Consider the following 19,188-nt stretch of genomic DNA (forward strand, 5'->3'; position numbering starts at 1 on the left):
AAGGTAAGTGAATATCTTTTAGAAAATAACGCAGTTTTTCATCCATACACGTTGAAATCAATTTGCCGTGACACAGTAAGTAAAAATGTACTCCAAATGAACGATAATATTTTGGATATTCCTGAAACTTTGAAAAATTACCTAACTTATAGGGATGAACTTATAAGTTTTGAAAGAAGAAAAAAGTGCTTCCTTCTTTCTTGTAATTATTTGAACCGGAAATATGAGAAGTTGGCTAGGAGAACAAGTGCTTTACACTCGATTTTTTCTAGCAATAAAGAGCCCAAAAAGCGTCAAAACTTCTGATAGGGTCTGAGGTAGAGCGAGATACAGCAGCAATACTTCCGCATTTGGCACGTTTATTAAAGCTAAACTCCAAAGAACACATGAGAAAGTTTGAACTTAACTTTTCCCCTTCCTAAAAAATGAGACATGATTCAAAAGTTAATCGATCAGTGGCTTAAGAATTTTGTTTAAATTGCCTTGACAACTACTCAAGTAATAGTAATGCAGCCGCTTGTTTTGCTTCGCTTTGAATTTTTGAGAACTGCTTGATCTGAGGATTATAAACAGAAGTATCCTCATAGAACTCTGCTGACAATATTTCCCAAAATTTTAGCCTCACAATAGTTAGTTTATTGTACGTTTTTGAGCAGTATCATTTGTAAATTGGAAGTATAAACAATCAGATCATATTTTAATAGGTGAAGATGAAATATTTCAAGAAAGTGTGTGTTCATGATAAATTATTGTAGCATTGAATGCTCACAAAAAGAAATATTTGAAAAACAAGCATTGATGGGGATCTTTTCGGAAATGATTGCGTTCGTTGCCATGGCAGTAAGGTGTTACATTCCTTTGAAATACCAAAAAATCAACGCTACTGATGGTGGATATGGGAGAATAACATTTCTAGAGATGATAATGCTCAAAGAGAATGTGAACCTAGAACTTTTATCTGAGGAAGAAGGTCAGCCTCTTGCTACTGCTGCTGGTAACACATTACCTGTTGATAGATCCTATTGCCATCTTTCTGGCACTAGCATTCAAAAGAAGACAGGAAGAAGACAAACCTACTGCACCACTAACATTAAAATGTATACCTTATTCAGGTGCCGAAACTGCAACCTATTTAAAAATAAAAGGGCAAGGACAGACAATATCACCGAGAAATATAATGATGAATTGATTTAAAAAAGCACCGGCGAAAGTTACTAGTACCATCGACAGGGAACCAAAAGATACACTCATTTAGCACAATAATAGCAATGATGAAAGGTATGACGAGGTTGTTAAAAATTGTGTATGACCCCGAAATGGAAAATGTGACATCTCAAGAGAAAACATACTGAAGTATTTTATGAGATAGATTCAAAACATTAATTTTTTATGACGATATTCTACATGCCATTATTTCAGAAAAATGTTATATTGTGTTACTTTGTTATGTTTCCATTATTTTTAGTGTCAAACAGTTCTTGGTAACGAACTGTTTGACACTAAAGGAGTGACCCGGCTCAACAGTAACAGAAATTCTAAAAAATAGAATTTCGATTCCAATAGTTACATCAAAAGAATCGCATTTTTGCGCTGATTCGAAATATGTAAGTTTTATCACGTTTAGTTTTACCCATCAAAAGTTACTAGCCTGAGAAAATTTGCCTCATTTTAGAAAACTGTGGAAAATACCCCCTGAAAGTCAAAGAATCTTAACGATAATCCATCAGATTCAGCGTATCAGAGAACCCTATTGTAGAAGTTTCAAGCTCCTATCTACAAAAATGTGGAATTTTGTATATTTTGCCAGAAGACACATCACGGATGCGTGTTTATTTGTTTTTTTGTTTGTTTTTTTTTCCAAGGGGTGATCATATCGACCCAGTGGTCCTATGATCATATCGAACCAGTGGTCCGAGAATGTCACGAGAGGGCTCATTCTAACGGAAATTAAAAGTTCTAGTGCCCTTTTTAACTGACCCAAAAATTGGAGGGCACTTAGGCCCCCTTCCACGCTCACTTTTTTCCATAGTTACTGGATCAAAATATTGAGATTGCCATTTTGTTCAGCATAGTCCAAAAACCTAATTATTATGTTTTCTGGGGACAACTGGCTCCCCCACAGTCCCTGGGAGAGGGGCTGCAAGTTTCAAACTTTGAGCATTGTTTACATATAGTAATGGTTATTGGGACGTGTACAGACGATTTCAGGGGGACTTTTCACGTTAAAGGAGGGTCGAGGGAGGCGATTATGCGGGAGGATCGCTCCATGGAGGAATTTATCACAAGGGACGAAAATTTCCATGAAGGGGCCGCAGGATTTTCTAACATTATTTTAAAGAGCAATGAGAAAATAAATAAATAAAAAAGTTTTTCTGATGGAAGTAAGGAGCAGCTTTAGAATCTAAAACGAACAGAAATTATTACTTATATAAGGGAGACAGGGGCTTTTTCGGACGGGGGCATGATCGGACAAACGATATTGCTCGTTCAGATATCGATACAAAAATTTGACAAAAATGTCAGTAGATGGCGAGCATGTAACGCACGTTCGATCAAATTCTGACTAGAATTCAGTAATAAATGTTCCTTTGAGAGGGTCAGATGCAAATTTGGAGGTAAATTTAAATTTCTAGCTGTATGTTCCTTGTCAATTTTCAGGCGTTCTGCAAGCTTTAGGGGAAAGCAGTTTCGGCAGGTAAGAGAGTGATCTATTGGCTACTTTCTAATTATAAAGTAATGTATATAATTTCATATTTTTTTTTTGGCAGCCATCTTTTTATTAAAGGTCAATGTGGGGCATTTCCGGACACAGATTACGGGGCATGTACGGACATTATTTCTTGCCTGTCCGAAAATGCCCCCATCATGTCAAGTTCAAAGTGAAGTGTTAAAACTCTTGCCAGTGTTTGAAATAAAGCTGCACAGACCTGCACAAGTTTCACTATTATTCTTATCAGTTCTAATACTTTATTTCTTTTCAGAAAATGGTATGAACGTATCCATTAGATCCATCTATTTCGCTAGTTTTAGATCCATCTATTCATGGAGGTAGAATTGTGCTATTTAGGATTTGTTTTTAGAATTGTTTTAAATTGGTAAGGTGTACCTAAATTTGAAAGTTCGTAATTTTTTAAACCTAAAAGAAATTGCACTATTATTTAATAGTGGAAAAAGATAGACTGTAAGCTATTCTGATATTAAATTAAACACAAGTTATCTGTATTTAATGAAGTAAAAATTTAATGCACATAATAAAGCTCTTCTATTCTTGAGATAACGTTAAAAATACTTTGCATTCTAATCTAATCGCCCCTGTGCAGTTGTTCTTAAAGCTAAAATTCTGACTAACATCAAAATCCTAACATCAATGCAGTTAGATAATTCTTGGAAGAACGACTGGCAGGACTTTATAGAGGGAGAGGGGGGAATAACATAAAAAATAAAATATATTTGATAATTTGATAGTTTCACTATTATTCTTATCAGTACTAATACTTTATTTCTTTTCAGAAAATGGTACGAACGTATCAGCGAAAACGAGACAAACCACCCCCTGATCTAGCAACGTTACAAAGAGCAGTCGCTTCGATCGTCAAAGATGGTAGCTCTATCAGAGCAGCTGCGGAGAACTTTGGACTCAAAAAGTCAACAGTTAATGATGCCCTTAGACGATACCGTGCTGAACTGGATGCCCAGCCCGATATTCTGGAAACTGATAAATCTCCGGCTAAGGTCCTGCCATCTGAGAGACGTGGATTTTGGCAAGTTTTTACTAGACAGCAAGAAAAGCAACTCACCGAATATTTAAAAGCAGCATCGCTGATGAATCATGGGCTGACAGGGCTTTCAACTCGTAAGCTTGCCTATGAGTTTGCAGTAAAGCTTAATGTGAAGATGCCCTTAACGTGGACGGAAAAGGGAAGGGCAGGCCTAGACTGGTTCTCTTCGTTTATGAAGAGAGGAAATGAGCTATCAATCCGGTCTCCAGAAAATACTAGTCAAGCACGTGCTTCCGGGTTTAATGCTCCAGTGGTCAGCAAGTTCTATGACAACCTAGCAGAAGTTTACAGCAGGCATAAGTTTCCACCTAGCAAAATCTGGAACTGTGATGAAACAGGTATCCCTACTGTTTTGGATCCCCCCAAGGTTGTAGCCAGGAAGGGGGCTAAGCAAGTCTCACAAATTGCTTCAGCAGAGCGGGGAGAGAACACGACTATGCTACCTTTCATCAATGCAGCCGGACGGGTTATCCCTCCTGTTTTTGTCTTCCCTAGAGTTCATGTGAATTGCCGGATGTATAGCCTGGGCCCACCTGGAAGTTTAGGTCTGTCTAATAAAAGCGGCTGGATGACGGATGACAATTTCCTCCTCTCTATCAAGCATTTTCAAAGTGAAACAAAATCGACGAAGGAAGATCCTCACTTGCTTTTGATGGATAACCACGGCAGCCATATCTCCGTTGAAATTGTTCACTTTTGCAGAGAAAACGGAATTGTTGTGCTGACGTTCCCCCCACACTGTTCACATAAACTGCAACCCCTTGATATCAGTGTTTATGGACCTTTTAAAAACGGGCTACGTAATAGTTTCAACGAATGGCTTATAGCACATCCAGGTGGCAGAATATCGATCCATGAAGTAGCCGAGCTATCCCGACAACCGTTCCTAGATAAGTTCTGCCCCAGCAACATTGTTGCTGGGTTTCAAAGGCCCGGTATTTTCCCATTCAATCGTCATGCTTTTGGCGAATCAGATTTTCTCCCTGCTCTCGTTACTGACGTTCCACTAGCTGCAACTACTAACTCTACTACAGAGGCAGCAGATCACGGTGAAGTTATCCAGGACTCTGAACCTGAAGGTCCCGCTCCCGGTACATCCGGGACAGCTCCTATCACCCCCGAGTCTGTAAGGCCGCACCCAAGGATTGACCCAACAAAAAGAAATCCTTCGAATGGAAGAAAAAGAGGAAAAACCCGCATACTGACAGATACCCCTGAAAAAGAACAGCTGGAAAAAGAAAAGCACAACAGAGAAGCGAAGAAAGCCAAGAAAAAAACGACACAAAAGAAAATCACTAAAACCAAGAAAATGGTCGGTCGTCGACAGACCAAGGTGGGAAATAAGCGAAAACCATCAGCTTTCATCAGGCTTTCAGTTTCGGAGACCAGTTCATCAGAACCCGAACTGCCAGATGACATTTGTGATGATGAGTCGGACATGTCACTTGATTTGGGAGAGGATGATGTTGTGGCGAGCGACAGACCGGTTTCTCCCATCCAAATCGGAAAGTTCGTTCTCGTCAAGTTTGAATTAGGAAAAAGCAAGTCTTCGTGTGTGTATTACGTTGGGCTAGTCGAGTCCATCGATAACGATGTTGCTGACGTCACGTTTTTGAGAAAGATTGGCCGGAAGTTCGTATTCCCAGAGATTTAGGACAAAGCAACGGTCGACAAAAAGGATATTGTCCTAGTCTTACCAGATCCTAGCTCCTCAGGTGGGACAGCAAGATCCATTGCTGGACATGTGTTTTCACGTGATTTCTCAGCCTTTAATATAAAGTGATGGTTAAGTACCAGTACTTTTAATTACTTTTCTTACTTTTACACAAATATACGAAGTTTGTTAACACTTGTGCAGTACTTTTCTTTGAGAGGTGGGGCATGTCCGATCATGCCCCGGGGGTGTCCGAAAATGCCCCATGGCGGGGCATTTTCGGACAGCATGACCAAACTTGGGAAAATCTCATTTCTGAAAATGTGGTTGTAGATAGGACAATGAGGTTGTTGGTGTGGATTGCCAAATAGTTTACCTTCCAAAAGGAAGTATAAACACAGTGATCGGTCCAGTATGGAAAATGACACAACCGAAAATCTGAAAAACGTCTGGAATAGCCCCGGTCTCCCCTAAGTGGGTTCGTCTCCTCTACAATACCTCACTCTTTGCGCTAAAGTATTTTTAGTAATTTCAACTATTTATTCGACGGCGTTTGGGGTTCAGTGGTCATTTTTAAAAAATTGAAACCAAGTTGAAGCTTTAGTGAAAAGAGTGAGGTATTGACGAGGGGGAGAACCCCATCATATACATAATAAAAAATAAAAAATATAGAATTTCGTTACGTAAGTTAATTCGTAAGTTAGCCTACGTATATTTATTACTAGTAAAATCGTTCATGAAAAAAAAGAGTTCTAGCTGCCTTTTTAATTAGCAAAAATTTGGAGTGCGACATGGCCTCCTTCTCACCTTTTTTTTTTTTTTTTTTTTTTTTTTTTTTTTTTTTTTTTTTTTTTTTTTTTTTTTTTTTTTTTATCAAAATTGTCCGGTAAAAACTATGAGAAAGCCATTCAGCCAAAAAATAAATTAATATACACATTTTGTTTTAAATATTTATGTGCGATCAGCCAAAATCAAACCATGCATTAATTCAAAAACATTCAAAATTAAATATATAAAAAAACAAGTTTTTTAACTGTAAGTAAGGAGCGACATTAAAACTTAAAACGAACAGAAATTATTCCGTTTATGAAAGATGTTGTCCCCTCTTCAACGCCTCCCACTTTACACTAAAGTTTTTTTATTTAAAAAAAGTAGAGTTTTGAGAAAGAGTTGAACTTTAGCGTAAAGAGCAAGGCGTTGAGGAGGGAACAACCTCTTTCATAAATGGAAAAATTTATGTTCGTTTTAACTTTTAATGCCGCACCTTACTTACAGTTAAAAAAACTGTTTTTTTTCCTATTTAATAATCTACAAGAGTCTGAGATAGTTCAACACAATTTGAAAGGATAAATTGTTTTTTTCAAACAGTTCGTGGTAACGAGCTGTTGTAAGGAGCGACCTGGCTCAATAGTAACCAAAACTCTAAAAAATGGAATTTTTATACCAATAGCTACATCAAAAGAATCGCATTTTTATGCTGATTTTAAATACATAAGTTTCATCAAGTTTAGTCTTACCCATCAAAAGTTACGAGCCTGAGAATATTTGCCTTATTTTAGAAAATAGGGGGAAACACCCCCTAAACTTCATAGAATCTTAACAAAATCACACCATCAGATTCAGCGTATATGAGAACTCTTATGTAGAAGTTTCAAGCTCCTGTTTACAAAAATACGGAATTTTTTATTTTTACCAGAAGGCAGATCACGGTTTGCGTGTTTATTTGTTTATTTGTTTTTTTGTTGTTTTTTTCCAGGGTTGATCGTATCGAACCACTGGTCCTATAGTGTTGTAAGAGGGCTCATTCTAACTGAAATGAAAAGTTTTAGTGCCCTTTTTAAGTGACCGAAAAAATTGGAGGGCACATAGGCCCCCTCCTGCGCTAATTATTTTCCCAAAGTCACCGGATCAAAATTCTGAGATAGCCATTTTATTCAGGATTGTCAAAAAACCTTATAACTATGTCTTTGGGGATTACTTACTCCCCTACAGTCCCCAAGGGAAGGGCTACAAGTTACAAACTTTGACCAGTGCTTACATTTGGTAATGGTTATTGAGAAGTGTACAGACGTTTTCAGGGGGATTTTTTGGTGGGGTTGAGAAGAGGGGGATATGTTGGGGGAACTTTCCATGGAGGAATTGGTCATGTGGGAAGAAAATTTAAGTGAACGGAGCGCAGGATTTTCTAGCATTATTTAAAAAAAAAGTATGAAAAGGTTTTCAACTGAAAGTAAGGAGCAGCATTAAAACTTAAAATGAACATAAATTATTACGCATGTTAGGGGGTTCACCTCCTCCTAATACCTTGCTCTTTACGCTAAAGTATTTTTAGTAATTTCAACTATTTATTCTACGCCTTTTGTGATTCAGGGATCATCCTTAAGGAATTGGGACAAAATTAAAGCTTTAATGTAAAGGTACTGAACCCCCTCATATACGTAATAAAAACATACAAATACAGAAGTTCGTTACGAAAGCTAAATAGTAAGTTACGTAGATCTTTTACTAATGAAAACGTTCGTAAAAGATTAAAAGTTCTAGTTGCCTTTTTAACTAACCAAAATATTGGAGGGCAACTAGGCCTCCTCCCTCGCTCTTTTTTATCTCAAAATCATTCGATCAAAACTATGAGAAAACCGTTTAGCCAAAAAAAAAAAAAAAAATGCAAATTTCATTTCAATTATTCATCTGCGGAGAGCCAAAATCAAAACATGCATTAATTCAAAAACGTTCAGAAAATAAATAAAAAAAGTAAGTTTTTTTTAACTGAAAGTAAGGAGCGACATTAAAACTTAAAACTAACAGAGATTAATTCGTATATGAAAGGGCTGCTCCCTCCTCAATGCCCTGCTGTTTACGCTAAAAAAATTTATTATTTTAATAAGTAGAGCTGAGAGAAAGAGTCAAACTTTAGCGTAAAGAGTGGGACGTTGAGGAGGGAGCAGCCCCTTTCATATACGGAGTAATTTCAGTTCGTTTTAAAATTTTAATGTCGCTCCTTACTTTCAGTCAAAAAAAATTTGTTTTTTTTTTCAATTAATTGGAAGATGAACCGACTTTTAATCTGGATTGTCTCCAAGAATCAAACTGTAGAAGATAGAGAGTAGAGAATTCCTATAGGGAAAGTGATGTGTTTCACTTTTTTTTTTCTTTGATCACGCTTGGCTTGCCTATTATAAATTTATCTGATTAAAAAGAAAAAAAAGGCCTTGCCAACCAAATGCTTTTTTTTAAATTCACATTGGTGGTTCTTTTTATGGAGGAATTTTTCATAAGGGAAAATAATTTTTCATAGAGAAGGAGCCAGATTTCCTGCAATATTTAAAAAAGGATAACATTAAGTATAGGAGGAGGATTGGCCCCTCCTCAAGACCTCGCTCTTTACGCTAAAGTTTATTTTAGGAGCTTTTAGAAGACCTATGTCGACATGTTACGACAATTCTAGTTCATGAATATTGGTTGGTTGTGTTTTAAAACACAGGGCAAAACAAAGATACATTTACACAAAACCTCCATTCATTACTGGAGGTCCCAGGGACTTCTTGCTGTACGGTTCTAAACTGGCTTAAGCGCTTCGGTATAGACTTGAGAAGATATGTTGATCACCGTCCTGCACTGGTATCCCGGATCATTGCTTTTCCTGATGCCAAAATAATTTCAATGATTTAAAGAACATGGAAATTGGAATGACGAATTCTTACGATTCGAACTGGACTTATTAGCAGTTTTAGATTTCATATCCCAGGGATAGGAAGCATGAAATTAGGTTATATAGAATCTGTTTACTCAGGTGGGAAGGAAGGGGTGCATAGACAGGGAGTAGGGCTCATGATGAATAAGGAAGCTGCTATGGCTTGTTTAGGCTGGGAAGATATTAATAATAGAATACTAATGTTCATTTTATGACAAAAAAGTTCAGAGTATCAATTATAGCAGTATAACTGAGCCCCTGTTGAATCGACTGGCAGAGATACTAGTCACTCAGATGAATTTTACTTACTGCTACAGGAGCAAATAAACAGGGTCCAAGGTAGATATATGGTGTATTTAATAGGAAATTTTAAAGCCCAGGTCGGTAGAAATAGGGATAGATGGTATCCTAGCCTAGGTAAATTTGGTGTAGGAAAAGAAAATAATAATGGGCATTGACTTTTGCAATTTTGTATGTTTAACAATCACCGTGTTATAACCACTACGGTGTTTAGTCATAAAATGGCCCATAAGTGGACATGGTATTCACGTGATGGTAAAACAGCAAAACTTATTGATTATGTTATAGTAAACCGCAGACTGGCAGGATCAACACAAGATACTAGGGTATATGAGAGTGCTGTTATTGATGTTAAAAGTAAAGGTCACCATCTAGTAGCGTCTAAGGTTGATTTAAAGTTGAAATTTCGGAAGGGTAACTACCTCCTTGGAAGTTATGATGCTGGTAGACTCCAGGTGAGAATTTGAGAGAAACTTCCCAGGAACAGTCGAATAATGAAATTGAGAGTTTAAAATTTGACAATTTGGAAGAAGCTTGGAATAATTTTAGAAAAACAATTTGTGAAGCTGCTGATGGTGTCTTAGGGAAGAAAGTTAAGACTGCAGCTAGGAATATTAGTAACAAAAGCTTTATGTTTAATAGAGAATAGAGGTACAAGAATTATCTGAGTGATAAATCAAATGAAAATAAAATGAATGTGAAGAAAGTGAAGAAAGTATCAAAATATGAACTAAGAAGGAGTGAAGTGGAGGCCATGGATAAAATTGCCGAGGATCTGGAAGATGCAACTAGACGGCATAATAGCATAATATTGTACTGTCATGTTAATAAATTGAGGTGGAGTAGTCAATCCGGACTTGTCCTAGTTTTAAGATAGGAACGGTGCCACAATTAGTGAAAGGAAAGAGGTAGAGAGAGATGGGCAGAACATTTTGAGAATGTGCTAAACCGAGATAAAGTTGCAGGAAAAGATATAGAGGAAAATGAAAAAGTTGGTGATACTCTGAATGTGAAGGAAGATTTGTTTTGTGAGGAAGAATTAGTGACGGTACCAAAAGAATGAAATAATAATAAGGCTCCAGGTGCTGATAGTGATGTAAATGAGTTTCTTAAATATGGTGGCTCTGAGGTTAGAAATAAGCTACTGAAGATTATGAATATGGTTTTTAAAAAAGGGGAGTAACTACCGATTTTAGGAAAACCTCAATTGAACTACTGTATAAAAAAGGTAATAAGAGTGAGTGTCGTAATTATCAAGGCATAAGTCTGGTCTCTGTAGGTAACACATTACTTAGTAAAATGATACTTTTAAGACTGAGTGACGCTGTAGACAAAGTTTTAATTTAAGAACAATGCGGTTAGAAAAGGTAGAGGATGTGTCAGGAAAGGTAGACCAAGCTTTCCCTCTTAGGTTAATAATTAAGAAGTGCCTTAGTTGTCAAACACCTATGGTCGTCAGTTTTATAGATTATGGGCAAGTGTTCGATTCTGTTGATAGAAGAGATTTAGCAAAGGTTTTATCCTTGTGTGGTATACCAGACAAATACATTAAAGTGATTATTGCTATATACAATACTGTTGTGGTTCAGGTAGGAAATGAGATAACCAGCTGGTTTTTTTTTTTTTTTTTTTTTTTTTTTTTTTAATAATAAATCAGGAGTTAAGCAGGTTTGTGTTCTATCCTCCTTTATATGGATCATATTGAGGGACTTTGTCTTAAGGAGCACAAAAGAGGTAATGGGACGGAATAAAATGGGGAGAAAAAACTCCCCTAGATTTGGATTTGACTGATGATTTAATCTTCCTAGTTGAAAATGTGAGCAAAATGAATGAACTATTAGAGGTTTCCCGAGTTCAGGATGCTAGAATAGGTTTGAAAATTACTGTTAAGAAGACTAAGTCTCTAAGACTAGGAAGAAGTGAAGATGAAAAGGTGACGTTTGGTAAAAAAAAGGATTGATCAGGAGGACAGCTTCACTTACTTGGTAGTATTATTAGTAAAGACGGTGGGAGCAGTGAAGATATTAAAAATAGAATAGCTAAGGCTCTTGGTGTTTTTTCACAGTTAAAAAAAAAGTTTGGAAGAATAGGAATATAAGTCTGCAAACCAAGCTTAGAATATTGGAAGCTACAGTGATAACAGTAGTCAGATATGGCTCTGAAGTACAGGCACACCGAAAAGCGGTTGAAGATTTACTAGATGTTTTCCAGAGAAATTGCCTATGGATTGTTTTGGATTCCAGGCTGACTGGCCGTACTTCAAACTGTAGGCTGTACGAAAATATGGTTTAATCCCGCATTCTAGGACTATAATGAAAGTAATTTGAGATGGGTAGGGCACGTTCTGGGGATGAAGGATGACAGCTTGCCGAATATTGTCCTTTTCGACCAACCGTCTAGGGCTAGACGGAAAGCAGATCGTCTTTGTCTAGGGTGGGAGGATAGCCATAAAGAAAGATTTAAAGGACATCAGAATTTTTTAGGAGGGTGCTTTGAATAGATATGGATGGACAAGGAGCGTGCGTAGCTGTGTTGCCCTTAGGCGGCTTGGTGCTGCGATGAGTTGTTAGTATTTGTAGTTTCCGTAGTTTTGTTACTAAAGTATTATATTTTCATCATATTTTGGCCTATTCATTGTGATTAACCTAACTTTACTTCTTAAGTGTTGTCGCGATATCATATAAGTGTCCCACTTTCTTTTGTTCCATTTTCATTGGCATTTTACGAATAGAAAGCTTCTCTTTTATTGATTTTATTTTGTTGAGTTTTGTATCGATATCTTCCAGGTGTATCAGATCGAAGATCAATACTCGATCGAAGACCAATATCGGTCAAGACTATTCCTCTTTCCTGTGTGACGTAAAACTCTTTTTCCGTCATCTAAAGATCATTGAACTTGTACTCTATGCTTCTTTTTTCTAATTTTTGTGTCAGTTTTTATTTTTTCACACTAAAATTGTCGAGTAATGTAAGATAATAAATAAGTCTAATGTGTCTTTAAGACACAAATGAATGTTTTGATAAATGACTAGGTTTTGTTGTAAGACAGATCTTGCTATACCTTGGAAGGTCGACGTGTTTTAGTGTGATTTGATCATATTTTTTTCGTATTCGCTCTCGTTCTATTAAGCAATGACACAGCTCTTCATCGGAAGTTCATGGTCGCCAAAATTTTTTAGTTTCTTTTTTCTGTTTTGAGATTGTTACATTCAAATATGTACGTGTTACAAGAGGTCTAGTTAATTCTTTCGGGTTTAAAACATTAATTACATACTTGCATTCATCCTTCCACACTGGGAGGAATTCTTTTAAGATTGGTCCAAAAGAGCTCTATTGGTTGCAAAAGCTTGTTTTGCTATTTTATTTCTGTATGTCTTTCATATCATGGCCAGGCCTCACCAAGATATGATATGGGCTACCGGCCCCATAAATTCTGGATTTCTTGCTGTTAAATTTTATACATCAATAATTGCAAGTTAATTGATAGCGTCCCGGTTTTCAGTTTTTCCGCTTGATGATTAAGATGTTGGATTTTAATTAAAAGTTGTGATAAAATTTGAATATTTAGTCAAAATTTTCGATGAACATTAGTTCTCTTGAATAAACCCTTAATGATGTTTTACTACCGAATTTCGAGTCGATGGAAAGGGTTATTATTGTTCATATGGGTGGACGTTTCGCATGAACTTCGATTTTTTACGCGGCTGAAGTCATCACAAATTCTACAATAAGGTTATTTGATACACATGTTTAAATACAGTGACACATCGTATATAAATAGAAAGGGGAAGTATTACCATTTAAAATTACTGGAACAAAGCTCCTGGTAACACTTGCGAGTCGCCTTCCATCTCCCAAATAAATTTCCTGACGATGCCCATGGTGTCCCGCCACACTTTTTCCATCTCTGTACCGTTAGACATGTAAATGCAATATGTGTGCTACCTAGAAAAAAAGTTGTTGCAATAGGAGTGGGGCACTATTATCTGCCCTAGCACCAATAAGAAAGACATAGATCGAAAGTTTTCCGGAAATCGAAAGGGACGAAATATCAATTCTTCCCCTCCCCCTCTCCTAAATTCATTTTGAATTTATCTGAAGGCTAAGTGAGAGTGGGAAGTTTGGGTTTTAAATGCACTCTTTGAGGCGTTTGCCCCCTCCCCCGCATACAGAATGATCCATCGCCCCTTCTGCATAATAGCTGTTGCGATTATATATCACTAAGCATAATTACATGAAAAATCGACTGAATCAACTTGGTCATATTAATCATAAAGATAAATACCCATATTAACAATTTATCTTGTATAGATTATGACTTTTCATGAACGAATGCGCCACCGTGCGGTATTACTTCATCTGAAACTGTGAAACTGTGTGATTTTTTTTTTTTTTTTTTTTTTTCAAACCGATCAGAATTTTCAACCGATGGCAACTTTGTCCTCTTTGGAGCGAAATCGTAGTTTGGTGCCACAAAATTGCAGAAAACGGCACTTTCCCTTTACACATTCATTTTGGTCTCTGAAAAGGGGTACTAGAACCTTTATTTTTTGTTCGATGGATTCCTCCCATGATCTTTTAAGAGCATTGGTTCGATACTATCACCCCTGGAGAAAAAAAACAACTGCAAATTGACCCCCATAAGTGATCTTTCTTCTGGCAAAAAGAAATGCAAATTCCACATTTTGTATATAGGAGCTTAAAATATCTGCAGTAAGGTTCTCTGATATGCTGAATCCAATGATATGATTTTCACTAAAATCGTTTGACTTTCTAGTGGTGTTTCGCCCCCTTTTTTCAGAAATCAGGCGAATTTTCCCAGACTCCTGGCTTTTGATGGGCTGTATTAATCTCAATGGATTCTATATATTGGAATCAGCATGAATGGCCAATTCTTTTAATGGATAAAATGTTATCATTTTTTTTTAGAGTTTCGGATACCATTTGACGGTTTTGCTCCTTACTTAAAGTTTTTTACGTTGAACTGCTTAATTTGTCGGTTCCTTCGAATGGTATGTATATTAGACAGGATGATGGTGAGCTTAGTAGTTAATTGTTGATCTAGAAAATCCAATCTCCCTTCGCCTCTGGTGTTGATATGCTGCAATAATTGGAGCTTTTCCTTTTAAAACCTAATAAAGTTATGAAAATCGACATAGTTTTTTCTGAACTGGTTTTGTGTATCATGATATGTTTAAGCGATGAAGTTTAAATGTATTTCTTTTTTCAGTCCCTTTGCAATTCATTAATCTCAATGTTTTGCACATTGAAGGATCGTGAAATATTTCGTTTCTGTCGATTTATTTTAGACCATGAGCGACCTTTGTAAGATAAGTTATATTGCCACTAATCCACCTTGTACGACAATATTTTATCGTGAATTCGAAGTTCACAGGTTTTTCCGTACACGGTTTGAATAAATAAAAGGGTTGCTTTTAACTCTAGAGCAGGGACTCGTAAACTTTTCCTTGGTTTATATTCCTTTGAGTCTTATGCCATGATCTTTCACATCCTTAATATATATATATATATATATATATATATATATATATATATATATATATATATATATATATATATATATATATATATATATATATATATATATATATATATATATATATATATATATATATATATATATATATATATATCAATCTATATTCACAGGTGGGACACAGGGACACAACTACAATGGCGCGTAACTAATATGGCGCGAAAAAACCTAAAAAAAGAAAAAACCTAAAAAGAAAAAACTTTAAAACAGGGAAAAAAATAAAAAAAGGTAAAAAACTAAAAAGAAAAAACACCGGGACACAAATGACGACCGGGACACAGGGAATATAAATGACGACCGGGACAAAGGGACAATACTACAACGGGGACGCCGGGGGGGGCACAGGGGAATATATAAATGGACCACGGAGACACAGGGAATGTTCGATTAGCAATCACCATCAACAAAGCTCAAGGGCAATCATTATAATAATGAGGTATAGATCTGAATACGGATTGTTTTTCCCATGGACAATTATATATTGCATGTTCAAGAGTCGGTAAACCTGGCAATCTACTTAAATGCAAAGACAAGGGGACAGCGAAGAATGTTGTATATTCGCAAGTTTTACGTAGGTAAAAACATATATATATATATATATCTATATTCACAGGTGGGACACAGGGACACAACTACAATGGCACGTAACTTATATGGCGTGTAACGACTTACGCGCGCAGGAGGGGGGGGGGGTGCTTGGGGTGACTTTGGGGGGAGGCTGTTGGGGCAAAAGTTAGTTATATTATAATTAATTATATAATTAATTAGCACCTGATTAATTATGCACTATAAGCTATTTGGATATTTATTAGAAATCCTGTCCAAATACTTTTGGGTGTGTGCTTTCTTGCCGCCAAGGGTGCGGAGACTGCTTTTAAGTCCTTCTTGAGCCCGAATTGTTTTTAATTTGGGACCTAAGGCTATTAAGCATTTTGCGTACTGCACTTAATACCCCCCCCCCCCCCTTGATAACAACCACTCTCAGTTTTTTCAGGAGTAATTGTATGAAAATAACATGTATTCAGAAAGTTTTCGTCGTTGACAAATTTAGACGCAACTTAATGCAGGCAGAAAGGAGCATTCACTATAGACAAAAGATCAGTGAGAAATTTAAATATAGAGCTCCAAATTAAATACATTTACCATACAAAGTTGGACTATCTGTTAAAAGAATAATTCTAGAAAAAACAAAAAGGTAGGTGATCTATATCCCTTTTTGTTTCGTGAATTGTTTAGCTCCCAGAATTATTAACGTAAGTGAACGGGGGAATTTTGTCCACTAGCTTTAATTCAGGGAAAGACTAAAAAAGTGTATCAGATTGATGGTCAAAATTGAGTAAATCAGTACCAAAATCCCTAACTAAGCTAAATTTATAACCTAGATATGACGCAATTCCAGCAATTTGTTTCAAATACTACAAGTATGAGCAAACTTATTCAGTGACTAAGTTGATTTACGGTCTGAGAACCGCCACAATTAGCACATTTTATGGTGTTGGTACTGGGTAAATCCTTTAAAAAAGGGCCACTGCGGGGTCTACAAGCAAATTTTTTGATCTGACTACTACATAGATTGAGAACGTGGTCAGAAGGCCTACACCTAAAGGATCATTTGTAAGCGTAGTGTGGTATCCTTATAAATTTGTAATCGCTGGTAATCTCAAAACCAATTTTCATACCATTTTTTCTCGTGTCTCTCTTTGCAAATGTATCCAAAATCCAACTTGATGATTTGGGACGAACCAATCCAATCTGCGGCCACAGCTTGGATATATTTTAAAATTCGGGAATAATAAATGACGATGGGGTTCTTTTTACTATTTCATGGTAATGTTTCTGCAGAATCTTCGTGCCGGTTAGAAACAACAGGTTTCAGAGAATTACAGAAATCAGAAACTACAGATTTCTCAAATGTTCGCAAACAGCTTATCTCCATTCAGCCGAACGCTAGCAACTGGTTAGTGGCGGGGTAGTTGGACTAAAATACATTAAGGCTTGTCGGATCTCTAAAGGATTAGGGCAATATAGAAACAAAAATAGTAGAGTTGGCATTGGCTAGTTTCAGGGATCTCTCTCCCTACTGAGAGGGGAACACCATCGGGAAGTGGGTGGAATATGTCTCGAACTGGTTAGAAATTATTTTTAGTTGGATATGTAGTCGTCTATTCTGAAGTGAGAGTAGAATAAGCTGTACCCAGTGTCACCGGAACTTCACTTTGGCTTAGGATAACAAATACCAAAATTTCCAAATCATTTGTGCTGCCTCTCTTGATAAAATCTAGTATGCCGCTTAAATGGCTAAATCATCCCTTAGTTCCAGTTTACTTCTGAAATAAATCACATGGAAACAGCTTGGGCCCAAGCTCTTCGCCTTGCAATAAAAAAAAACAAACTCCACAGCAGGCTTTAATTATCATATCAGTAACTCCTCTCTCAATTTATTTTTTGGACGAAATTTATCAAAGAAGAATGGTTCAAATTAGCACCGTGCCCTCCATGTAAAATCGCAAGCTAAAACACAGCGAAAGCCAAATATTGTGAAATGTTTATCGATAAAAAAAAGATTCCGTAAATTCACCGAATTAATGCTCACTAAACAAATAGATGGTACCAAGCTACTGTATCAGACTGTAATTAAATGGTAATAACTGCTATATTTTCAGGTATTGCTTTCACTGTTGAGGGGTCAGCATTTTATACTATTGGTGATGACAAGACAATTCGACGATGGAAGTGTGAAACGCCTTTAGAGGGAAATATTGAAGAGGTCGTGTCAACAAACATATCAAAGTCAATGCTCCTTAGTATATCACATCACTGGCGGGATGCAAAATATGCCACTGCTGGCGAAGTGTGCCAGATTTGGGAAGAAAGTCGGGCCCAGCCAATTCGGTCTTTTCTTTGGGGAGTTGACAGCTTGCATCAACTGCGGTTTAATTACATTGAAACAAATATCCTGAGTGCCTGTGCTAGTGATCGTAGTGTAATCTTGTATGATATGAGGGAGAAGAAACCTTTGAGGAAAGTAGTGATGAAACTTAAGTGTAATGCTCTTTCTTGGAATCCCATGGAAGCATTTACCTTTACAGTAGCCAACGAAGATTACCATTTGTACTCTTTCGATATGAGAAATTTAAATGCACCAATGAATGTGCATAAAGACCATACTTCCGCCGTAATTGATGTCGACTATTCGCCTACTGGAAAGGAATTTGTTTCTGGTAGCTATGACAAAACAATTAGAATATTTGAAGCGGATAAAGGCCATTCTAGGGACATTTATCACACTAAACGCATGCAACGGATCACTTGCGTTTTGTGGTCAAATGATGATAAATACATAATGTCTGGGTCTGATGAAATGAATATTCGAATGTGGAAAGCTCGAGCATCTGAGAAGCTTGGTATTGTTAAAGAAAGAGAGCGCGTTGCTCTCAATTCTGCTGCTAAGTTGAAGGAGAAGTTTGCTGCTCATCCACAGATTAAACGAATTGCTCGACATAGACAAGTACCTCGTCATGTCTTTAACGCTAAGAAAGAACTCAAAGCAATGGTACAATCTCGAGCGAGAAAAGAAGCAAATCGCCGTGCCCATTCAAAACCAGGAACTGTTCCTTGTGTTCCAGAAAGACAAAAACATGTTGTCAGAGAAGACGAATAAAATTGTTTCTTAGATTTCTTTTTTCTTCTTTCTTTTTTTATAGGTAGTTTCCTTTCGTAAATTCTGAAATAGCCTTAATATGTGGAGTATTGAAATTCGGATATATATCAATCGAACACATACTGTATATAGCACGTGAACACAATTTTACGCCACCAACTGAACGTTTGACCCTGCTTCGGGGCCTGTATTTTATTTTCGGAATTTTTTATCCAGGATTTTTCTTTTTTGGGGGAGGTACAAAAGGATTTTTCGGGGGAGGGGGTAACAAAAACGCATAAACTTTTTTATTGATTTTTATTACGTTTTTTCGAATTGGACAAACATTTCGAAGAGGGGTTTAAACCCCCTAACCCTCCCCCCTGGATTTGGCCTTGGTCACCCTATATAATGTGTTATACATGTAAAGAAGTATTCCAGCCTCAATACTGTTGGGTATCTGAATGGTATAGGCTATTCTGAAGTATGTAGGCTATTCCTGTCATAAGATTCCTGCGGCTATAGGTATAATAACAGGCCGAAACCCCTTGGAACTCATAGTCAACA

General features: G+C 36.8%; 1 protein-coding gene across 1 annotated transcript in view; it reads left to right on the top strand.

The window, feature by feature from the left end:
• Positions 1-18,656, top strand: part of LOC136029693 (DDB1- and CUL4-associated factor 13-like) — an 82,376-nt gene extending 63,720 nt beyond the window's left edge. The window contains exon 3 of the mRNA XM_065708198.1: positions 17,645-18,656. Within this exon, the coding sequence (XP_065564270.1) occupies positions 17,645-18,642 (998 nt within the window). The 3' untranslated portion in view covers positions 18,643-18,656. The remainder of the gene's footprint in view (positions 1-17,644) is intronic.
• The last annotated feature ends 532 nt before the right edge of the window (positions 18,657-19,188 follow it).

Source organism: Artemia franciscana, chromosome 7 (genome assembly GCF_032884065.1).
Source record: "Artemia franciscana chromosome 7, ASM3288406v1, whole genome shotgun sequence".
NCBI classification, from domain to species: domain Eukaryota; kingdom Metazoa; phylum Arthropoda; class Branchiopoda; order Anostraca; family Artemiidae; genus Artemia; species Artemia franciscana.